Source organism: Ammospiza nelsoni, chromosome 3, assembly GCF_027579445.1.
Source record: "Ammospiza nelsoni isolate bAmmNel1 chromosome 3, bAmmNel1.pri, whole genome shotgun sequence".
Lineage (NCBI taxonomy): Eukaryota > Metazoa > Chordata > Aves > Passeriformes > Passerellidae > Ammospiza > Ammospiza nelsoni.
Window position 1 is genome coordinate 101,502,418 of NC_080635.1, and position 24,690 is coordinate 101,527,107.

General features: G+C 41.1%; 2 protein-coding genes across 4 annotated transcripts in view; one reads left to right on the forward strand and one right to left on the reverse strand.

Annotated features, from left to right (window-relative positions):
* The window catches only part of MDN1 (midasin AAA ATPase 1), a 93,037-nt gene extending 89,951 nt beyond the window's left edge, over window positions 1–3,086 (reverse strand). Inside the window, exon 1 of the mRNA XM_059467727.1 lies at window positions 2,952–3,086. Coding sequence (XP_059323710.1) covers window positions 2,952–3,053 — 102 coding nt within the window. The 5' untranslated portion in view covers window positions 3,054–3,086. The remainder of the gene's footprint in view (window positions 1–2,951) is intronic.
* A 390-nt stretch (window positions 3,087–3,476) lies between these two features.
* CASP8AP2 (caspase 8 associated protein 2) lies at window positions 3,477–24,105 on the forward strand. Of its 3 annotated transcripts, none has more exons than XM_059467728.1 (10): window positions 3,477–3,656; window positions 4,775–4,859; window positions 6,019–6,099; window positions 7,785–7,885; window positions 9,031–9,105; window positions 10,320–10,435; window positions 12,243–14,743; window positions 15,557–18,488; window positions 20,029–20,128; window positions 21,434–24,105. In XM_059467728.1, the coding sequence occupies exons 2-10, from the start codon at window positions 4,802–4,804 to the stop codon at window positions 21,488–21,490; spliced, it is 6,021 nt and encodes a 2,006-aa protein (XP_059323711.1). In that variant the 5' UTR covers window positions 3,477–3,656; window positions 4,775–4,801; the 3' UTR covers window positions 21,491–24,105. The 3 variants fall into 3 exon arrangements, with proteins under 3 accessions (XP_059323711.1, XP_059323713.1, XP_059323714.1); XM_059467730.1 differs by having other exon boundaries at window positions 4,775–4,850; XM_059467731.1 differs by having other exon boundaries at window positions 4,775–4,847.
* The last annotated feature ends 585 nt before the right edge of the window (window positions 24,106–24,690 follow it).

Here is a 24,690-nt window from a genome sequence, read left to right on the forward strand (position 1 = left end):
ATCCAAATTAATCCTTCTTACAAAGTCTTACACTGGGTGGGAAAGTTGAATGATTTTCCAAATCAGCAGTCATTCTGGGATCAAGGTAAGAGAAACAACACAAAGGTGTGGCTCAGCCTTGGGAAGAGGCTAAAAGGAAACAGAGCAGCACCACTCTTTGGCAGCTGTTCAGTTCAGCAAGATAAACCAAAACACAAGCCCAAACTCTTCCTACAACCCACACAGCTCAAGGAAAATAAAAAAAAATACCAGGGGTGATATGCAGTCTCACAAGCTGGAACTTCCCGAACCTCCTCCAACACATCCTTGACAGAGTTGGACAGATCTCCCCCTCACAAGAGAGGATGCAAGCAAGAAGTTTCTCATGGACTTTGCATCATTAACATAAGGTGTGCCAAAATCCCAGCTTTTCAAAACATAGCAGAAGGAGATGAAAATGCAGCCCAAGATGGAAGTCAAAGTGCAACACACCTTCCCTTATTTCTAATGCTACATGATGTAAAGTCTTTCAAATAAATCTTTCAAATAAAATGCTGAAGTTACATTTTAGAATGAAAAAACCTCTGCCTTAGTTGCCAGAGCATCAGGACATCTTTCTGACAGACAATGGGTAATTGTGAGAATTTGAGACCACTAGGTCATCTCCTTTTTCCTACATTTAATAATATTAAGGAATAAAGGCATTTCTCAACATCAAATGCTAAGACTGAAGGCCTCTAAATAAATGCTTGGAATTATTATTAAAACAAATTTCACTGCTACATAGGAAAATGAAATGCAAAATGAAGGATGCCAACATAAACCATCAACAAATTAAAAAAGAAAAATCAAGAATGGTGCGCTCAAGAGCTCCTGTCCAGTTAGGAAGGTTGCATAGGCTAAATAGAAGAAACATCCCAAGGGGTCAGGTTCTTGGATACATATATTTCCATATAAGCACTGTGGTAGATGCAAAGGACAGAAACCAGTAAGGGTGGTTTTGGATTAAAGTTCCATTCCTAGGAGTGTTTTAACCTTCTCAGTGATCAACTTCTCTGCTGAAATTACACGATCACAGGCATCCAAAATACATTTGCACAAAATTCACATTTGGAATTCTATGCAGAAAGACTTTCTGGCAGACCTTTGGTAACTCAGAGCCAAAAGCACATTCCAGCAGTTTGTGGAGACCTATTGCTTCTACAGTGTGCTTAAATTATTCAAAAATGTAAACGTGGGGAACAAAGGCTGGTTCAGAGAGCTTTTCATCCCATTCTCCCCATTAAGAGTAAATACAGATATTTGCTGTATCTTTGTAGAGTTCATAATATATAAAAATACTTTACAGAAAAGGCTCTAATTCTATCCCACACCCAGGCACAAGGAACAAAACCTTCCATGACCACATGAACTGTGCCACACCATGAACCTCAAAAGACTGCTCCTTACTTAGCAGCTGTGGGCAAGTTTCATTCCTTTATGGAATACTGTTGAAGAAATATACTGCCAGAAAGACATAACAAAGCTGTAGAGCAAAAAGAGTTCCACATTTCCAGAATGCAAGCTTCCTGGGTTATACACAAAGCAGGAAATCAGGTATGATGTTTAGACATGGAGTTTGTTTACTGGCAAGACAAGCTTAAAATAATCCTAGAGCTGTGGCTTCCAAGCCTAGAAACAGCAATTCAGTTTTCAAAAGGATGTGCCAATGTTAAATCCTGTGCTGTTCCAGGCTCCCTCTATACAATCACTCTTTAGGAATTTCCACCTAGCAAGGCTTTTAAACCCGAAGCATTTCTCCAGAGGGAAAGGGGTCAGTGTCTTTCCCAACCTCGATCTCGGTGACTCACTTCTGGCTCGCTGCTCCATCTGGCTGCCACAGCCTGCACTCACACCATCCCCCTTCCTATTTCGCAGCAGCTTCTCTCTCGCGAAAAGCAACTTCTCGTCACTGCTTCCCACCAATTAGCTTCCACTCAGGAGTGTATATTCGTGTCAATTTTACTTTGATCCTGTCATTTGCAGCGACAGAAGAAAGAGCCATCTGTCTACCAACAAAGAACCTCGAGTACCAGTATGAAAGCCTTCCCCAACCATAACTGCGACAGCAACTCAGGCTGAAAGCCAATATTCTCAAAAAACATGATACTTCAGACTTTTCATCTTCAAACAACTGGGATATTTCCTACACACTCAAAGAGAAACAGAGACTTTGAGCCCCAAAATGTGTACACATCTGAGGGGCTTCAAAAGCTCTATCACGAAGAGCATTAATAAAACAATATCCGATGTGCTGATATGCTGTTACTACATGTCCTCAAGCATTTCAGTGCAAGAAAGGAGATCGGTCTTAACTCTTCTAGAAGGCAGATGTGCCTCTCAGAGCTAAGGCAGCCTAAGCATGAAAGTGACTATAGGACCATGTTTTCAGCATCACTACAACCCGGAGACTGTGATTAAAAAAAAACCCTCAAAGCAAAGTTTAGAAAATCCATGCCTTTTTTTATCCCACATGCTGCTTTAAGGTAATTAAAGAAGACACGCAAAACAGCAACAGGGTAGGGACTAGTCACTGTCTCAGTGCTTGATAACAAAACACCTCTCGCTGTCACGCCTCCAGAGTCACCTTAGGCGGCACGGAATGGACTGAAGATTTTAACTGCGAGGCGAAACGCAACAGGAAAGGTACCAGGATACAGAAGCGGACCTTCCCCATGGGCTGCACCCGCGCACCCCCGACAGGGGCGAGGACGGAGAGAACCAGCACCAGGGAGAGAGGGAGGGAGAGAGCGGGGCCGGGGGCGGCCGGAGGGGTCGGGCACACGCAGAGCGGCCGGGAGGATATGGCGGCACGGGGCAGGCACAGGGGTGCGCTCCCTTCGCTCCACAGCGGCCCATACGAGCCCCTCCCTGACGGAGGGAGTACGGACACCCGGGGGCTGCCACCGAGCGCCGCACCGCCCGCTCCTCACCTGCTTGGCCACGAATCTGCTCAGCTCCACGCCGCTCTTCTCGTTCCTGCGCGCCACCAGCTGCAGGGGCTCGGCCAGGCGGAGCCGCAGCTCGGCCGCCATCCCGCTGCCGCTCGGGAAGCGCCGGGAAGGGCACGGCACAGCGCCGGGGGGGAGCGCGGAGCGCAGCACGTGCGGCGCGCGGCGGACGCGGCACCACCGACTTCCGCTCTGCCGCCGTCACGGGAAGCGCGGCCGCCGCGCCGCCCCCCGCCCTGCCGGACTACAGCTCCCGGCGTGCACCGCGCCGCCCTGCCCCTCCCGCCGCGGGCGCCGTCCGGGAGCGGAGCGAGGCTCTCCCGCTGGCTCAGAGCGCCGGAACGCCGCGCGTGGGGGGCTGCGTTTGCCGCGCCCTCGGCTTCCCCCGCTCTCTGCTCCCCGGAGAGCCATCTGCCGCTGGACTCGCCTGCCCGCGAGCCCTTTAAATCTGCGTCGGGGAGGCGGCCGAGGGCGGGCGGTGACGGACGCGGCAGCGGGTGGCCCCGGCTCGGGCGGCAGGAGCGTTACGCCCCCGGCGGCGGCCGCTCGCGGAGGCCGAGCGCGGCTGTCGGGCGGTAACGATGTCCCTGCAGGGGTTTGCCAGCGAGATCGCCGACAGCAGCAGCCGCCGGCATTAAACCTTGGTCTTCCCGGGAGCACCGCCGCAGCAGCGCGGAACGACACCAGGTAAGCTCGTGTGTGCCGTACGGCACAGCCCCGGGCAGCCTCTAGCGGCCGCGGCCCAGGCCTGCGTGACCAGTGATTGCCGTGAGCTGCGGGCCGGAGCAGGCGGCAGGCTCCCGGCTCGTCCCGCCGGGAGCAGCGCGCGATTTCCCGCGCTCGGGGCCGGGCCGGGATGGGGCCCGCGGCCGGGAAGGGGCGAGGGGGCGGGGCCACGGCCGAGGGGGTGGGGCGCGGTCGCCCCGCGCGCCTCACTTTGGCGCCAACTGCTCCGGGCTGGGGGCGGGGTTTGCCGACGTCACGGCGGCGGATGCGCCGTGCGGCTACGGCCGTTGGCTGGCGCGGCGCTGGCCCCGCCCCCCGCTCCCGGCCTGCGGCACAGCGGCGGCGGCCGGTGAGCGCTCCCGGCCCTGCGCGCGCACCGCACCCGCGGGCACAGCCTGCACGGCTCGGCACGGCTCGGCTGCCCCGGGCACAGCCTGCCCGCCCCGGGCACAGCCTGCCCGCCCCGCGGGAGCCGCCGCCGGGGCTGCTCCTGCACTGAGACCCCCGAGAGGTCCCGAGCTCTTCCGCCGCGGCAGGAACTGGGGCGGGCGGGAGCCCCTTCCTTCCCGCGTGTGCGGGGAGGGCGAGGGGAAGAGCGGCTGCCTCTGAACGGGCTGGGGGCTGCTCAGCGCTGCTGGGCGCCTCTGCCTTCCCCCCTGCCAGCCCCCCAGCCCGGTGCTGGTCTGACTGGTGGTACCACACAACGGGGATTTGCTTTTAAATGGTCGGTAGGGAAGAAATCGGAAATATCAAATCAGTTTATTTTAACTGGGTAAGCTGCACGTTGGGATAAACTGTTCATAGCATGCAGTGCTAATTTTCATATCGAAATTTCTTTGTCGGATCAATAAGTGAGAGTTAAACATCTTCAGGATGCTCATTCAAGTAACAGATAATTTTTTACGTTTCTTGTTGCCTTGATCCAAGAGTTTTCCTACTCTAGTGATAGATTTTATTGAAGAGCAAGGGCCACATGTAGCACAGGTGTAATTTATGTACACCAAGATGGTGCTGCTTTATGTTGCTGTTCTGAAGTTGTCGATTAATCGGTTCCCTTTGCTGTGATGTTTTGCTCCTAGATGGGGAAGCCATAGGGAGTTTGTACCATGGCAGCAGATGAGGATGGACTGGGACTGTACGATATCCGCTACAGTGGTGAGAAGTGTTAGATTACTTTCTGGCTCCTGGGGAATTAATTAAAGCAGGCTTATGCAAATAAATAGGTCTAGAAATAACTTAGAAAACAAAATTGAAGTTGTGACAAATACTGATGAGCTTCAAATGTAATTAAATGGTTGCGGCACAATATCATGCAAGCCCTATCCCATTAGTAAGTTTGTATGTGAAACTCTACCTGTGTACTTTGGATTTCTGGAATGTTTTGAAGGGGTCTGGAACTGGTCTCTCCCCTGTCTTTCACAGCGTCTAATTTAACCTTCAGCTGTATCTTCATGAAGCTTGCATTTGAACAGTGTGGGGCACTGCTCCCTTGTTTGCTGTTTGTAAGAGCCAATGTGCTCCCAACTGCCACAGTACCCATAAGTATGGGTAAGGTTTGCCATTACCTTTACCCAGGGTAATCACAGAAACTGCCACAGTACCCATAATCAAGGTACTCTTTATTTCCAGCTCCACAGCTGGTTGATTTAACACATATTTGGGAGATTCCCAGCCTCAGAAGGACTGTGGATATTGATGCTTTTCTTTATAGAAATAATATTTGTTGCAGAAATTGAGAGGTCTACATAGAGGACGTGAGAGTGATAAGAGGCACTGCAAAAAGACATGAAGCGAAACTAAGATGATTTAGATTAAAATACATTTACAGAATCAGTTAGTGTGTTAGTAGATGGCAATACTAAAGACTAAAATTGGTGGTATTCTGATATAGACTGCTACGATGCTTTCTCTTTAGCAAGAAATATTTTCTTTAACAGTAGTGGTTTTATCATACTGAATCTTTTATTTTTATTTTTGGATTCTATATGTTTTGTATTTAGTGTATTCTAAGAAAAGAGTTTCAAAATTAGATCAATTTTACTTAATTTGTCATTTTAAAATATATTTGCCATATAGTTGGCTTTATGCACAGTTCTTGTAGTATTTACAAGCTGATCTTACAATTTACTCCCTGGTGGCTGATCTTTTCTCCACAGTAGCAGTAGTTTCCTTGATAAAATTCCCCTTTTACTGGTCTGTACTATCACCTCTACTATTTTCTACTGGTATAGAATCACAGCTGTGCTTACTTTATGGGAAAGGTAGAGTTTGCAGTTTACCAAATGACTACTTTAGCTTTTTTTTTTTTTTTCCATTGCTTTAGCTGAAACTTCCCCCTTCAGGGAAGGAGATGAGAGCTCTGTGGATATTTATGATGGCTTGGACAGCAGTTTGTCGGTTTCTGGTAGGTTAATGGTGTCTCACTGCTCTGCTTGGCACATTACAGAGTCTCTGCTTCTTGAGCTGATTTCAAGTAAAACATATTTAGTTTTAAGTTCACATTTAGCTGGTGCAACCTATGCTTCAGCAAGCAACTTGTTTAAATTCAAGACAAATATCTTAGGCTGTATAAATGCAGCAGAGAATGCTTAAATCTGTTTGCTGAATTAAAGACCTTTTTCCTAATATTGGCTATTTGAAGATACTTGAGCATGTGTAGGGGTGCTGAAAACCTTAGCTATTTTATCTGTGCCTTGATAGTAGGGTGTTTTACCTTGGAAAAAATACCCCTATTTTGTGTTTTTGTAAGCTTCAGGATCAGATCCAGCAGTCACTGATCACTAAATCCCCAGTGAGAGATCCAAAACGTTCTTTCAGTGTGATACAGTAAATTCAGGGTATCCTTTAAACCTTTTGTTACTGTCCAAATAATTTGATGTGCTGTTGCAGCACGGGCTGAAGTTCAGACAGCCAGGATACACAAAGTATCACAATACAATTTCAGAAGGCTTTAAGCATTTTCCCATACAGGATAACCTCATATCACATAGAAGGCTTCAGGCATCTACCTTTCTTGTTCTTTAGCCCAACCTTTTACACCCCTCATGTTGCTGCATTGCACCTGAGTGCCCTCTGTTCCTTTGGTGCTGGTCAGTGCCCCTGGGCACTCCCTGGCTCACTGCTGTCAGTGCTGCCCACAGCTGTGCCCACTGGGGGTGAGGCTCAGCCACAGCCCCACTCCCAATTACCACAAACCTGTGCCTACAACATGCTAATGTAAATTAATTTCTTCTTTTAACCTCTTTGAAAGTGAAAAATAAATGGATTCAGCACTTTTTTGTGAGCCTTAGTGTACTGTTTAGTGAAATGCTGTTTCTACTATTTAAGCAATTATTTCTCTCCTGATATTACTGCTGTAAGACCATTGAATTTGTATGAAGAACTGTACTATATCCTACAGACATAAAGCATCTATACATCTATTTTGCATTTTGTATTTCTTCAGTTCATATTTCTTATATGGAGACGCATTGTTTAGTAAACATTAAAGACACAAGGAGCAATAGCAATGCAGTAGAAACATTTTAAATAGTCCAGTTTTCAGTGACCTTGGGTTTTTAAATTTGCGGACAGGGCTGGTGAGATCTTTGCTCTGTACAGATAAGATATTATTTATACATCTGCTTGCATTGTGTTAATAATACTTTTTGCATTATGGTATTGTCCACAGAATGAAAGCACAGCTTTGATAGCAGACTTCATTTATTTGTCTGCAAATGCATCTGTATTTCAGGGGTGTCATAAGCCAGGTCCTCTCAGTGAAGTGTATTTGGTGAACAGGACACCCAGGCTGATTTAAGGAAAAAACACTATAATTAAATAATTTGGATGTTGGCTTGTCAGTTGGTTTTGATTGTTTGGGGTTTTTTTGTTTCACTTTCATTTCACTTAGAGATGGCTATTTCAAGATATCTCTGTGCCTTATTGCAACATGGTATGATATGAGCATGTAATAATTACTTTGTGTGTTGTTACCTTGTAAGTAAAAGAAGTAAAACCAAAATGCACAGACAGTATAGAACTGTGTACAAAATGCAAGATGGTTAGAAAAATACCTTTTTTCTCATGTAATTGCTTTTCTTTATATAGACAATTTTGCTCCCAATACTACACCATCTAGAAGCAGCTTAAATTTATTTGATGAGATATTAATTGAAGAAGGGACTGCAAAGAAAGCATCCTATGATGAGGTATGTATTAATATGGGGAAAAAAACTCCTGATGTTTTGGGGGGGATTTTGTTCCTAATTTCCTTGTGTGAGAAGTAAAGTACAGAAAATGTCAGCATGCTCACATTGTAGGAAAAATAGGCTCTTTTTAAGTAAGTAAAAACAGGAGTGTGCTAATAACCTCTTAGAACAACAAGTTCAAGTGACTGTCACATGATCTGTTCCCATTTCTCATCCTTTGCATGCAGTTCATTTATCAGCTGTGTTATGGGAAAATGTATTGGAATTTCCCTGTAGTCAGCAATCTGGTCAGACATCTGATACAAAGCTAAAATCTTGACATTTCTCCCAACAAGTTTTACCAGAGTAAAGCTGATAAATCTGTGATCTATTTTACATGTTGTTAAGTTCTGTCCTTGAGACTGAGGGTGGCCATGCAGCAGGTAACTGCTTCTAGCAAATCGAGACAATGCTCATTAAGTAGCATCACCAATCCTGGCCTGTAAGACACATTTAAATGGCATGAAATGGACAGGCATTAACAAATGTTACAGAATAAGTAGGAGTGAAACCTCCAGGACTCCACTGAGTAATGAAAATATCACTTTGCAAGTTTGAAAGTTGTTGACTGGAAGTTGTCCATTCTCCTGTGAAAACTTTGTCACTATCTACCTCTAAAGAAGAGCTCATGCCAAATTTATTTCACTTAACTTTGTGATCTCAGCAGGATCGTGTCCTTTGCAGTCTATTTTTGCAGCCCAAGTTTGTTGTAGTAACTTTTTGTTGTGTTTTTCCTTACCTGTTTTATCTTACATGAGATCTGTCAAGAGAGTCCCCATCCATTTGGCTCTCAGAACTCCTGCTCCTTGGCAGTTGTGTCTTTAATTTCACAATCATATGGCTTCCTGTTATTCTTCACCTATTACTGTGAGGCAGGCACACCTAGATTTCCTCTTAGCTGAGTGTTTGTGGTGTTTTAGAGATCTGCATACCAGTCAGAGCATATTGGAGCCTTTTGTTTCAATATGGCTTTCATATGTTCCTTTGGGGGAAAAGCAGAGGTTTGTAACATACATTAATGTGTTAACTGACTATAGATCTTGAGAAGTAACTCTTCTGTATAATTAAGTCCATTTCTGTGCTCTGAATTCTTCTCTTTTTGACAGTTGCAGGCAGAATATGGAAAATGTCAGCAGCAAATTAAAGAGTTGATGAAGAAATTTAAAGAAATACAGGCACAGGTATTGTAGTTCAAAAGGAAATATTGTCAAGATCATGCAAAGTAAATTGAATATTGCTTTGAGAAAGCAATTTCATATGCTTTCTAGACTTGATCCATTGCATGGATGGTTTGTAAAGCATCCCTGTGGATGTTATGACCTTTTTCTACCTAGGATGGTTGGGGGGGATAGCCTACTGACAAGATCAGTAGGTAAATTATTGTTTCACAATGTTGTGTGCATTAGACTTTATTTGGTTAAAAGCTATCTTCTGTCTTCCTGATTAGAAAGTAAATGTGTCAAATGAATAGTTATCAGAAAGGTATCCAGTACTCTTGTTTTTTTTAATGCTCCATGGACAGGGCTGTAGAGGCACCTGAGCTGTCATCAGCACTGGAAGCAGATGTCTGTGTTGCTTTGAGCCTAGAGCCATTCTGATTAGTCTGAGCTGCTCTTCAGCTGCAGCTGGTGTTCCCTTGCTGTGCCATTCTGCAGAGAGGATTATTTGGGGCAATTCTGCAGTGTGCTCTGCTGCATATTGCACATAACTCCCAAAGGTTCTAAGTCTGCAGTGGTAAGCAGCTGCTGCCCTGTGACACTTCTGTATTGTTTTCTGCAAAACTTGTCTGCCTTTCTGAGCAGGCTTTGCTGAGGACAATTATCAAGAGAAGGGACTATTTCTAGGGTTGGCAGGATTCTAGAATATCATCCCTAGAAATGTTAGAATGATAAAGTGCCCAAAGTTGGTTTTGATACTTTAAAAGAGATACAGTTACCCTCTTTCTCTGAAAGTGCTTGAGAGCTACATCTCTCATTTGATGCAGTGACCAAGAAATAAATAAATGTGTAAATGAATGAAGCAAAGAGGTGGATTATAATTTTTTAGCTCACTTGTTTTATAGCATATTTCAATTTTACTAAATTGTATGCTTGAAACTGTACGCATTTCAAGCATATTTCTTGTTAATAAATAATTACCAAGACCACAAACAGAAGCATAAATGTGAGTAAAATTTCAAAAACAAAAAAAGCCTCATACTATTTTGGATCTGAGTAATTCTGATTTCTTTGAAAGATTTTACATATGTTTTACTGTCACTTTGCCAACAATGGGACATTTTCCTAGTGATTGTCTTGCACTGTTTTTCATTACATGGTTGGATATCCAAGCTAATTCTTGATTTTTTTTCTCTCCCTCTCTCTCTTGCTGTCTCTTTTATATATATTTAAAATAGAATATCATTCTACAGAATGAGAACCAGGCTCTCAAAAAGAATATTTCAGCCCTTATCAAAACAGCAAGAGTGGAAATTAACCGTAAGGATGAAGAAATCAGTCATCTGCATCAAAGGTACAAATAGACAGTAGAACTGAAAACATGCTTGTGGTCTGATCATGTTTATATACTTGTTAGGAATTTTTGTGTGCATTTCAAGAAAAATTAATGAAAAAAATTAGTAAATTATCGTGGGGTTTAGAACCAGTAGAATCAGAGGAAATACAGCTCTCCTTTGCCTGATGAGGTCTTGGGTTTCTACTTAAGAAAAGAAGGAGTCCACATGGTGACCATTTGCATGAATTTTTGTTTGCAACCCACTATTCCTTGTGGGTTATCTAACTATCTCACATGTTTGAAAGCATTATCTTACTAGTTTTGAAGCTGAATTGTGTCTGGTTTATGGCCTCAGACATGAATTCCGTGGAACTTCTCAGACAACAACTGAGAAGAAATGAATTATATCGTGTTTTCCTGGCAAGATATGAAATCCTGTCTCAACTGGTGAGGGATAACAAAAAGAGAATTATTTCTGTGTACCACTGATGTTACTGGCAGGAGTTGAAACAGTGAAGTGTGGATGGGAGAGCGGCTGACAGTAAGGTTTCTGAACCATGTAAAGCCAGAGCAGGGATTTGGGATTCAGGATGCCGACGTGTCAGAAGGTTACCTCCTTGTCACTTGGGTCACACATCATTGGTTTGTTTGTATTTTGGTTTGACCATTTGATATTTTCCTGCACCAAAACATTTTGTAAAGAAGTTTCCTTTGAGGTCCCCATGCTAAAGGCTATTTGCATATAAACTATGCAGGTTTCTTTGCTAAATACAGAGAATTACTGGGCACAGTGTGATGGAGATCAAGAGGTTTTTGACATGTGTAGTTCTTTCAGCTCATCAGCTTTCACACAACAGCTGTCATTTTCACACCTTTGAGGGCAGTGAATTTAAAATTAAATTCTTTGAAAAACAACTTTTTCTTTTGAATATTTGACCACTTTATATACTTTACAAGCTCCATTTCAATATCATCTGATGGTGCTGAAAGTTTGTGAACAAGGTATTTCATCTAGATATTTTGGAAGCATCCATCGTGGAAAATTGGCGCCTTGAGAGCTTAGAAACATGCCTTGTCTGCTGCATGGTTTATAGTAAATTAGCTTTTCTTAAGCAATGCATCTATGTGTAAAGATTATTTCAAAGTTAGTATCTCTCAAAGAATTGTCAGTGTTTAGCTCAAAAAAAACCCCTCAAATATAAAACCACAAAACCAGAAAACCACAGCTGGATACAATTACATTAATCACGCATGTATACCCTTTCTAATTTGATTTCTTAAAGTTATTTTTAATATGATGACTTCTCAGCAGTAGCATGTGGCCTTGATGAGGCTTGGTTATCTATGGTTATCTATCTATAATGTGTACTTGTTTTCTGGAGCTTGCAAAAACTCCCACATATAGTTTATTTCCTTATTGATGGATTTTAAATTATTATTATTTTAAATCACTACTGCTGCAAAGAACAACTTTTTTTTTTCCCCTGGGGGAGAGCTCTTTTTATTGCTGGACAATGAAATACTAATTTGAATTGAGATTGTTGACTAGACTCAGTACAGTATTTTTCCATAAATCTTGATTTTTCTTTAGATGAATTTCTTTTGGAAAATGTTTATATCAATTGCATTCTTTTGTTCTGAGCTGATGGAAATTATTAAATGTCTTTTTATATCACCCTTTTTTTCAGCTTGAAATTGAAAGTGTTAACAATTTTTACAGAAACATGGATTCATTGCAGTTCAGCTTTAGTTATGCTTAAATAAATTCAAAAATTTAAAATTAAAAATCTTAAAAATAAGATAACTTTTTTTGTTTTATAAACAGGCTGTCAGAATTTCCCAACCATCGAAGCGTTTTCACCAGAACATACCTTCCAGGAGCAACTAAAACAAAAGATTCCAAATTCAGACCTTCTGATTTTGGTGACAACATGAAGATGGAGCACAGAATGAAGAATGACTGTTCAAAAGATGCATACCACAGTTACTCATCTCACAACACGGACAGTGGGAAGTGTGGCTCTGAGAAAAGGAACACTCCACTTTTGCCAAGGTACCCTCCTGAGGAGCTCTGCAATGATGGTACTCACACGTGTGCACTGAGCTATGACCATACCTCCACCAAGGAGAGCAGAAAGGAAAGGAAAGAAACCAAAAGCAATGAGCAGCACAGCAGGGGAAGTGGCAGCAAATACAAAAGAGAAGTACATCAGAGCACTGGAAATGATGGGGACAGCGAGGAGGGGAATGTGGATCCTCAACAGAAGCTGAAAACCCTCTCAGAGAAGGCTAGTAAAAATGAATTGCAACAAAAAAGTCAGAGCACAAAACTCAAATGCAGTCCAAGTGTGGAAAGAAGAGTAGAAAGGGGTGTTTCTTCCTGGGAGAAACAGACAGCTGGTAAAGACAGATTTCAAGCAAGAGGTGAATTGTATGCTGATGAGAGATCACAAAATGTATTAAAAAAGGACAATAAAACACATGATAAAGGTGAAAAACATGCTGGCCAAAAAAATAAACCGAATGAGAAGCTGCAAGAACAAGCAAGGAGGCCCAGCAGGGGAAGCAGTCCACACTCCAAGAATGACCATTCAAAGAGTCTTCATGAATCACATAAATGTCGTGCAGAAGAGTCTAGAAAAGTAAAGCACACTGACTGCAAGAGAGACAGGGGCACAGATGATCATGGCTCTCGAGAAGGAAGGACTTCACCTTCTAATTCCAGCAGCAGAGAGCATAAATATGCACGCTTGAAGGAAAGCAGCAGCAGACATGAATGGGAAACAGCACATTCCAAATCAGAAAGACACAGAACTGAGGAAAAAAGGAAAAGGGAAAGAGAGGATCAGGATGAAAATAGACATTTTAGAAACGAAAAAAAAGTCGCAAAAGAATTTTCTCACCAATCTGTAAAAGACTCCAAGAAAGGTACCCATGGTACAAAAAGTGAGAGAAACAAATCCTCTAAGCTGGAAGAAACATCCAGAGTAGCAGGCACCTTAAAAGATGATAAGGTACCCAAAACTAAAGGTAATCACACTGGGCAAAAAAACAAAGACTTAAAACTTAGCTTTATGGAAAAGCTAAATTTAACTCTTTCTCCTAATAAAAAGCAATGTCTCTCTGCAATGGATGGACTTAAAACACCTTCCCAAAAAGCCACTGATGAGGGAGGTGCAGAGCTCACACTGCAAGCAGAGCTCTTAGATTGTGCCCACCCTGTTGACTGTGGTCCCACAGGGCACAGTCATTCAGCACTACAGGTTCTGGACACTGCAGCTCAGAGCAGCATGGAACCAGCACTGCCTGTTGCTGCCAGTTCTGGAAATGGAGCCTCGAAAGCAGCAGCAGATCCAGCACGGGCTGAAGCAGTGCCTGCAGTCACAGCTGATGAACCAAGCTCAGAAACCTTACCAGAAGAAGAAGAAGGGGGTCAGGTACAGCCCCAAGCCTTGCCAGCAGCAGCAAAGGTGCTGGTTCCTGATGAGATGGACTCTGAAACGCCTTCAGAAGCAGCAGAGACTTGTGATCCAGCTGAATTGGAAGGCTCAGTAAAAACAGCAGCAATGACAGGTCTGAAGCACCCTGAATGTTTGCCCCTGGAGGTGACAGGGAGTGTGGCAGAGTGTGAAGAGCTGCCTGTGACAGAGGGTGAGATGCAGGATGATTATGTACCAGCAGCACAAGTGGCAGGACCTGAACCTGCAAGTGCAAGTATGGGAGACCTTCTAGAGTCAGCAGAGAAGAAAGAGGAAGATAAAATATGGCTGGCTGCTGACACAGAAAGCTCTGCAGATCAAAGTGGCTCTCAAAATGCTGGCTTAGATGACTCAGAAGCCAGAAGTTCTGGTGACCTGGAGTCCTCTGACATTGCAGATGATAGCAGTGAAACAAAACCAGACTCTTTAATGGAAGTAGTGAGGGATGATGATCACCTGGCTGCAGAAAATGTTGACTATCCCATTGAGGAAAAGAGTATCTGTGAAGTTAATACAAGTACATCTCATTCACTGGACAGAACTAGGATAAGTGATAAGGAGGAACCACTAGTTGACCAGAATACTTGTGATCTGGGGCCAGACCTAGCTGATAACAGTACTGCAACAGCATCTTGTCTCAGTGGTGAGACGTGCCCTGTAACTAAAGAGAGAGTATTAATTAACCCAATTTCTGTTGATGATGACAGCTCAATCCTGAGCATTGATCTCAATCACTTGAGGTATATTCCAAAGGCAATCAGCCCACTGAACAGTCCAATACGTCCCCTGGCTAGAGCACTGAAGATGGAAAGTCCCTGCAAAGGCCTTGTGAAGACTTACAACAAAGGTATTTGCATGTGTATATTCTAATTTGTTTTCTACATAAAACTTAAAAGATCCTCTCATGGAAAGCAGAAACTACTTCTGACTGCTTTCTGAAAAATACAAATTGTGTTTTCTTAAGCTGTGTATGTCCCAGTGGTCCTTTTTGTTAGTGGTGGCAGCATTTAATGTTGCAGCCAGGATTGTATCAATTTAAATATTAGTGCTCTAAAATTGGAGTTGGTCACTATTGACAGAAGACTGCTTGAAATAAGAGTTTTGTATTAACTTACTAAAAATAATACATATGCATTTCTTAATTGTGACTGGTGTTATGTAGATCTCTTTAGGTTCCATTATTGGGTCATTTATTCTCAGTTTGTTTTAGTTTTGAAATTGTTAAAAGAAAAGCCAACTATTGTATGTAAATATTAGTTCATGTGAGAGTTATAATTTACCTGGTGCAGTGATCAGAAAACTTGTTAAAGTAAATGGAAAGAAATTTAAAACCAATGAAAACTGCTACATTTTTATCTTTCCTTTATCTTACACAAATTGATGTATTTGTGAGATAGTTCACATATGTTTGGTGAAATGTTGAGGCCCCTTAAAGCTCAAAATTTGCTCAAAATAAAGTTTCATTTGCCCTTTAAAGCTCAAAGAAATATATTAAACTGGAAGCTACTGAAGCAAACCACCCAAACTCGTTATAGCTCAGGCTTCATGAGCTCAAACAGTTCTGAACAATCAGTCTACAGAAGAGAATCTTGTTGTTCTGAAAATATCTGTTTAAAATTGCATTTTTTGTGGTGATTAGCAAACTGTTTTCTTTTTATAGATTTAATGCCTGAAAGTACTGTTGTCATCTGTCCCTCAAAGAACTTGTCAAAGGAAGTAAACAAAGAAAATCAAAAGCCAGTGAGCATGTCTGATGAACACTTAGAGATGGAGTCTCGGCTGAGTATCTCTTCTGATGAAATAGAAGAAGGTGAAATCATAAGTAGTGATGAAGATAAAGAAAGATCTAAACCAGAGAGAGGCTCTGAAAATACTAAAAAGTCAAGACCGAAAGCTTCTTCTGAGGCACGAAATTTAACCAGCAGCCCACAGAATCAAAATAGCAAAACTGTGCACTGCAATGAAGATAATGGAAAATTTGTTTCTGTGCAAGTAAGCACACAGAAGAACAGAGAGAGGCATAAAAATCAGACCTTCAGATCTTCAAAGAATATGAAGAAAAACAAAACTGTGAGCATTGCTTGTCTTGAAAAAATAGTTCATGTTATTGTTGAACCTTCAAATATACAAGAAATCATGCAGATGCTCAGAGCTATACGAAAACAGATGAGGAAAAGTTATATGAAGTTCAAAGTACACTTCCCAGTTCAGCATTTTCACAGAATTATAGAATCTGGGATCATAAATTTTACAGCATTAATAAGATACTTGAACTTTTCCAAGATGTGTGCATTAGGTGATACGTTAAAATTGAATATCTGTGATATTATAGAGTCAAAACTTAAACAAGTTAAAAAGAATGCAATAGTGGACCGTCTTTTTGACCAGCAAGTATCAGATATGAAAAAACAGTTGTGGAAATTTGTAGATGAACAGCTTGATTACTTATTTGAAAAGATAAGGAGAATTATAATAAAGCTATGTGATGTGGAAAATGAGAGCGAGGAAGGGAAGTTTGAAAGAGTCGGAAAGCAAAACCACAAGATCAGTCATAAAAATGATGTGGAGAGATCTAGAAAAAAGTCCCCGAAAGAGGGTTCTCATAAGCCTGAAGAATATATTTCAAAACAATCTGTGGATTATGAACAATCTAACTGCCACCATGAGAAAAATAAGCCAGGTGCACCAAAAACTGCCCTTACAAAATGTCTTAATTCCATTGATAACACAAGAAATTCCCAAACAAAAGTTCACCTCTCTAAAGAGAATAATTTACAAAACACTCTTACTCCACTGAAGGGTGTTAAATATGAGAAGGAAGGTCTCCAGCTGTCCAGAGATGCTAACAAGTCTGAACTTAGTTATGAGCTTCTCACAGAACAACAAGCATCCAGTCTTACATTTAATCTAGTAAGTGATGCTCAAATGGGTGAAATTTTCAAAAGCTTATTACAGGGTTCTGATCTGTTGGAAAAAAATGGTGGCAGTATCAACAGAAATGACTCTGAATTCAGGACTCCAGAAAAACAGTTTTTAGACAGTCATAAATACAGGGATAATACTGCTGAACTAGAGCAAGACATCAGTGCAAAGGAGGCATGCATGGATTGCAAACTGGATGAGGATATTAGTTGGACTATTGTTTCACCTGTAAGAGCTCCCTCACTGGCATCTAGGTCTCAGATGCCTGTTGATCCAGATGTGCTGGATGAGAGCTGTATGTTTGAGGTTTCCACAAACTCAGCTTCGTGCAAAGAAGATGAATGCAATTTACAGAAGAATAAGTCTTGTATTTCTTCTATCCTCCTTGAAGATTTGGCTGTTTCCTTAACCATTCCATCGCCTTTGAAATCTGATGCTCACCTCAGCTTCCTAAAACCTGAGAATAATTCCAGCTCAGCTCCAGAGGGTGTTGTTAGTGCACATTACAGCGAAGATGCACTTCTTGGAGAGGAGGATGCCACTGAACAAGACATTCATTTGGCTTTAGAATCTGATAACTCAAGCAGTAAATCAAGTTGTTCCTCATCGTGGACAAGTCGGCCTGTTGCTCCCGGTTTCCAGTGTCGCCCCAGCCTCCCGATGCAAGCAGTGATCATGGAGAAATCCAATGATCATTTCATAGTAAAGATCCGAAGGGCAGTGCCATCTGCCTCACCAGCCTCTGAGCAGATGACTCCAGTGAAGGAGGCACAGGCATCCTCAGCCAGGACTGGAAAAGGAGAAATGAGAACGGGGGGAAAAGAAAAGGACAGCCAGAGTGCCACCGTGAAAGGAACTGTCAAACCAGATGTGGTTAACATGGATCACTTGCCTCATGTCAGCACTGAACAAGAACAGAATTCTGCCTTAGCTCAGCCTCTGAAGGAGTCACACAGTAGTGTTGAAAAAGAAGAAACTACTGGCTTGCTTGTAACCTCTAGAAAATCTTCAGACAAAGAGAGCCATGACACTGAAAGCCCAGATAAAGGCTCTGAGCAATCTGAGGCACAGAAATTGCAAGTATCTGAAAACATAAATGAAATGCATGTTAGATCTCAGGATTCTTTTCCTGCTGGATGCAGTAAGAAGTCATGCATAACAGATGGTATTGTTGGTGGAGCTTCATGTCATACAGTGGAATCCAGAGCAGATAACAGGACTCAGGAAACTTCAACAGGAAACTCAGAAGTCAGTGATAAAAAGGAAGAGCTGGAAGAGTGCTTGGATTCATCTGCAGACCTAACAGAAGAGCTTTCTGATGAGACTGTAGCAGGTGAATGTGATCTTGAAACAAAACCCTGTTCGAAGACTAGTGGAGGGTGTCAGATAAGTATAGATGATAAAACTAATAAGAAGAGGAAAAAAGAGACTATCAAAGAGAATTCCAATTCAAAAAGGCAACGAAAAGGAACTGAATCAGCAGGTGAGGGGAGTGATGAAGGTAATGTCAGGATTGAAGATAAAAATTCATCACCCAAGCAATGTTCCAGTAAGAAGAATGACCAGCAGAATAAAGACTCTTCTCCCTCGGCTTCATCTCCATCCTCACCTAGCCTCTATGCCAAAAACATCATTAAAAAGAAGGGAGAAGTAGTAGTTTCCTGGACAAGGTAATTTCTGATTCAATCTGCTTGATTACTTTAGGGTTTTGTAAAACTATGTGAAACACTGAAAAGAAGGAAGAAAAGGGGTTTTAGCTAATGACCAAAGTTATTTGGTAGCTCTACACTCTTCTCTAAAAAGGAGAAAGGGAGCCTGCTTTTATCAATGCAGGATTGCTGTAGGAGATTGGTGTCCATCTCATATCCACATCACCCAAAGCAGGAGTCCTTTTGGTTTTTGTTTGGAAAGCTTATGTGCTGAGGTAACAAGACCTACTGTAATCCACTCTTATGTTCTTATTTCCCCTGCCCGGTTTATTTTTTCTGTCCAAAAATTCCAGCCAGGCTTAGTAGGGGCTGAAGTTCCTTGATGTTCCTATGAGGCATTGGTGACTGGTGAAGAACAGCTAAAGATTTCCCCCTCTGAGGGAAGGCATGAGAGTGAGCAGTTTTCTGGTTTTGGGCCTGAGCTGCTCAGTCTGTGGAAATGGAGCAGTCAACCATTCAACTCAATGTATTCTGATTTGCAGGATGTGGGTGACAAATGAAATGGTTGCCTGTGTTAATAATGCATGCAAAATTATTGTGGTGTATTCTTGTTTTTAAGAAACTGTAGTTGGCAGGTTTTGCTGTTCTTACTATATAACTTGACACAATGAACACTTTATAAAGGGGCTTCTAAAATTTTCAGGATAGACTTTTCTAAACTATAGTTCAGATATAGTGAGTTTCTAGGTAGCGTTTTAAAAGAGAACCAGTTCCTTCACAGAAAAAAGACAGCAAAAGCTAATGTGATTTTTTTTAATGTGCAAATCAACAAGGTAGAAAGAGACTTAAAATTTGCTGTATGAATATGACCGGGTTTTCAGTTTTGCAGGTTTTGTGTATCTTTGAACTTTTATTTTTTTTTAAAAAGACATTTATTTAAATAACTAGTCATTACATTTTTCTTTGAAATTGAAGAAAAAATATACAATTTGTTGAAGTATGATAGGTTTCAGCCAAATAAAATTGCTATCTATACATTTTGCCTAAATTCATTGATGAGACAGACGGGAAATTGGTGACGCACTTCAGAATAGACTCCTGGATTTTTATTCTCATGTGAGCAGTAGATGTGCTCTGAGTATGTTTGTTACATTAAGCCCCTTAGAGAAGTCAAACATCCTTAGGTGAAAGCTTCTGTTCAGCCATGCAAACTGAGGCTGGAACTGCTGACCTCTGAATTTGAGTTCCTTTCAGTTCAAGTTTAAATATCTGGTTTAGAAGCTTAAAACTCTTTGGCTTTGGTTTGGGGCTAGCTCTGTTCTAACAATCCTGCCCTTCCTAGTAGGGGAGCGTAATCTCCTCTACCTCTTGTTCGTACTGACTCTGTCACTCTGTGCTGGTAGAAGAAAGGATCCTCCACAAATTTGTTGCTGCTGTTTGAAGTCATGTTCTATAGTTTGGAAATACTCTGAATTTTATATATACGTGTATGTATTATTTTGTTTGTGTACATTTACACAACTATATGTATTAATGTTTTGAAAATGCACTTTTGCTGTAGAAATGATGACAGAGAAATTTTACTGGAATGTCAGAGAAAAGGACCATCAAGCAAAACCTTTCTTGCCTTGGCCACTAGGCTGAACAAAAGCCCAAGTCAGGTAGGTGATGATCATTCTTGTATGTACTACCAGCAGTATTCCTACATTTACAATTACAAATCTTTGGAGATCATCTGCAAATCTGTTGTTTTCTTCATGTCTTTTCTGGGAGATTCTTGAAAAAAAGCATCTTAGATTCTGCCAGTTGTTACTTCTTAAAAATACACATAGGGATATTATGGGGATTCTTAAGTACCTGTTTGGTTGCTACATTGGAACTGCTCCACTCATAATCCAGGTACAACAGGATTGTTCCATTGTTGGATCAGCACTTAGATAAAGAAAGGCAATTTTGAGAGGCCTGAAGCCTTTGCACACCTTTAATAAATTAGAAAAAAAATTCAGTTTAGAGCTGAGAAAAAGTATCATGATTGTGCAGAAAGGTCATTTTTAATGAAGGCATTTCTTTTTTTCCTTTCACTTTTAATGTAAAAGTTTCAAAGGATGCAGATACCAAATTAATGTAAAAATATTCCCAGAGGTTTGCATCTAACGTTATACTTCGGTTGAATTGTTCTCTTAATATGTATCCTGCAAATCTAGAAATGGAGAAACACATTTGACTCCATTAGGAAATCCTGCATGATTGGGATTTAGATTTTAGGGTATTGTGTTGTATGGTTGTAGAGTTTTTGTGAGGTTTAGAAGCTGTTGGGGTGGCTGGTTAGATAAAATGTTATCTGTGCATTTATGCCTCTCTTCCCAGTTAGTTTGGTGGATCATCAGTATGCTATAGCAATATGTATACAGCAATAAAATGTAGTAGCTTAGAGCTGATTGAGGCCACTACTTCAGCTGTAGCTGTGTTCAGGAAAAAGGCCTTTTACTCTGATCCACCATACCAGTTTTGTGAAATCCCTGTCAGGCAGATTATTCCATGATGAGCAAAAAATACCTGAAGCAACAATTGTACAAGAGGGTAGGAAATAGCCAATAAATGGTGCTTTTTGTGGAGTACAAAATAAGCTTTTGTCTTTACATTTGCATTTTACTCACAGTTATGTGTGCCAAATTCAAGGCTAATTGGCTTTGAAGCCTTAATTTTTCCTCCTTCTTGTAGGGACACCTGTGTTGGCTCTAGCTGTCTTTGATTAACCTGGAAGCTATTTCAAATAAAAAAGGTACAGGAAGACTTCCTAGATCCAGTTAATTTGTTAATGGTGCTCCTAAAATTCTACTAAAATTTCTTCAAAGTAAATAGTGGTGGTCTTAAAAAAAACTTGATGTCAGATCAGTCTGTTGTGGTAGATGTGGAGGTCGGGGGCTTTAATGATATGTCTTTTTTTTTTTTTTGTCCTCTCTTAGGTTTCAGAAAGATTCAAGCAGTTAATGAAGCTGTTCAAGAAATCCAAGTGCAAGTAGACTCAAACCAAGTTTCTTCATGGTTACAGGGCTCAGGTGTTACCTGCAGGGATGGACTGGAGCCACTGCATTCATATAGTGGGATTATGGGGAGCTATCTGAGTCAGAATACTGAGTTTGGTAAATCCTGTGCACTGTTAGTATTTACTTGTCTGAGTTTCCTCTGAACTCCTTTAACAGAGTAACACAGAGGGAACTTCACAAGCCAAGTGGCCAGGAAAGAGAGGGCTTTGACACTGCACATGGGGCAGTATCATTTCAAGGGGGTTATCTCTTATTAGTTAAAGGTGTTCTGTGCGTGCAGACGGGCAAGAGTGGGAGTCATGGCTCTTGCTGCACTTGTTGGAAGTTCTGTGTGTGCTGATGTTGAACTGTGATCTCAAAAAGTAAGAGTGCTTTGGAATCCAGTTGATAGGTAATCCTGGAAAATGACAGGTAGGTCATCTTGGTGACTGTGGAACATATTTTAAGTGAGGTCTTTTTCTTTTAAAATAAGGCAGGGCAATGATAGCAATGATTCCAAAAGTTGCTTATCTAGTAATTGAATTCTGTTGCTCAGGAAGAGGTGGATCTTGCAGCTTGTTCTTAACAGCCATTTGTGACAATTGTTTACTTTCTAGAGATGTAAATCTAACAGGATCTGTTTTCAGAGCAGTCAGTGTGCAGGGTGGTGTAAATGTTACTTTACATGAACGCTCCTCTGCAAAGGCCATTGTGCTTTTCTTTTCCAAATTACATCTGGAAAAGGTACTTTGTTTAGGTCTTCAACATAATAAACAGTCTGTTTTGTTTAAAAAAACCTAAATATCGAGGAGTGATTTTCTTTTAAAAATTGTTTTCTTTTAAAAATTCAGAAATAGACTTTACAGTTTCATAAAATGTGACTTCGTAGTTAATAACCAGAAACAAAACTTTTCCATAAAAACAGGCAGTTTTCAAAAGCTTGTCAACTTGGCATGTTTTGACAGCAATTGCATCTATATTTACACATTGTTTAGTGCATTAGAAATTCATTATGTTCTATTTTAAAAAAATCTGTTATAGCTGTTTCCAGTTTTACTAGAACATACCTAAAGTGTGTGTGTGTGTATTTACGCACACATCTCATACATACTGCTGTTTATCCCAAATTTCTAAAAATGTTTTGTTTTTTCTTCTCTCTGAGAAACATTCCTGGAGGTTGCAGGGGTTTTTGTTTAATGAATTCATTAATTTTCAAGGTTTTATTTTCTACAGAGGATTGGAATTGCTGTAGTCTTTATTCAGTCAGAGCATCTGCTGAGTAGTTAGACTTCATTTAATAGCCCTCACCTAAGTGCATTGCCTTTCAACTTGGATTGAATTGGCTCTTTTTCAGAGTCCAGTAACCATTTCTTCAATGTCAGCATGTTTTTTGTTCCCTCTCCAGCTAATGGGACAGACTTCTCTTTCTAATAAACCATCAGATAATTTGTCAGTGATGTTGTCACTGACCCCTTTGGAGTATGGTACATGTGACCTATGGAATGGATTGTCGTGCTGCCAAACAGTGCATTGTCCTTGTTTTAGGCAGTGCTCTGGAAACTGTTACAAGGAACAACTTGAGTGGGTGATGATGTCAGTTCTGGCAGTCTTCCATCTTTTGTGCTTGTTTCTGAGCATTGCTTTCAATGATCAAATCTCACCTTCCGTGCTTTGCTGTCAGTCAGTGCCTGGTAATTTCAGTGGGGGATCAGTGCACCAGCCCATGCTTGTTCTTAACAAATGTTTGTGACAATTGTTAATTTGTTGGAGATTTAAATCTAACTGAAACTGTTTTCAGAATAATCAGTTTGCAGAGAACTGTTGATGTGTGTGGAAAATTCAGACTCTCCTAAGAGTGTTGTTTTAACCATATCCTTATAAATCAACATGTGCACAGTACTGAAGGCTCTGAGGGAAGTCACTTCTCTCCAATTAAGTGCTTCCTCTCTGCATCAAAAAAGGCAGGCAGTATTTTATTACAAAGTTGTTTATTCCTTATGTGTGTTTACTTACTTTCATATCTGTATAGGTGATGGGGGCAGAGTTCGACGGTTTTGAATCTGACTTGGATTCCTTTTTTGTAAAGTGTGAAACTTGGTTAATGTTCTCTCTGTTGTATCTATGTGTACAGGTTCCTATGTGGTCATGTAAAATATCTGATGTTTGTATATATATAAATATATGTATAAAAATAGAGCTTTGTTTTAGCCAAAGATGATTTTTTTAAAGTATATAAAACTACAGGTTTATTTTGTATAAACTGAATAGTTTGCTTACTGTAAGAGCAATACAAAAAATAAAACTCTAGAACTCACTCACGTGTTCTTGTTGAACAAAGGTTGGCTTGGAGTGGTTTTGTAACATTGTTTGTAATTTATTTCTCCAACAAGAATTTTGATACATATATGCCAAATGTACTGTATGTAATTCTACAGTCTACTTTGTGAAACCTCAGGTAAATCAAAATATTTTCTAGAACTGTTGGTTAATGGCTTGACAGCTACACATGCTGTGAAGCAGCATTAAAAATTCTCCTAGTTTGTATAAGTGAGTAGCTATGTTGATGTTCTGGCCAATAAACATGGAAGTTGTCGGCTGCTGCTCTGCTCTAATTACTGCTCTGAGTACATACTGCTTATTTCTTAGTGAATGTGACTGGAAATTGGAGAATTTCACAAACCACATAAAACCCTTAAGCCACTTAGGAAACAGGACCTACAACTTCAGTATTTTTTCTGGAAACCTGGGGTTATTGTTGAGTGGAATATTACAAAGGATAAAGACCATTTTGTGTCCCAAGACCTTTCACTGGAAGAGTGTAGCTGGTGGCCCTGCAAGATTCTTACTCCAACTTGCTACTGAAGGATAGGTCTACTTCTGTCCAACAGACATATTTTTACAGGATCCTGTTTAATGGATGTGAGTATTCAAAAATTTTCCAGAGTTTAAATTAAGAGAGTGGAGATGTGCATGATAGTGAAATCATGGGGCATTGGCCATTGAATTTTGAGGGATTCTCTCTAAGGCAAAGTCTGTTGGCAGCTAAAGGTGTACATACAACAGTTGTCTTAACTCAGAACACTTCCTTAGATGTCAATCCAGCAACACATAGCTATTCCCATTAAGGCTTTGCTCTCATTGTATTCACTCTAAAACCAGATGCAGAATAATCTTCAGCAATTTGTCTTCATGAAGGG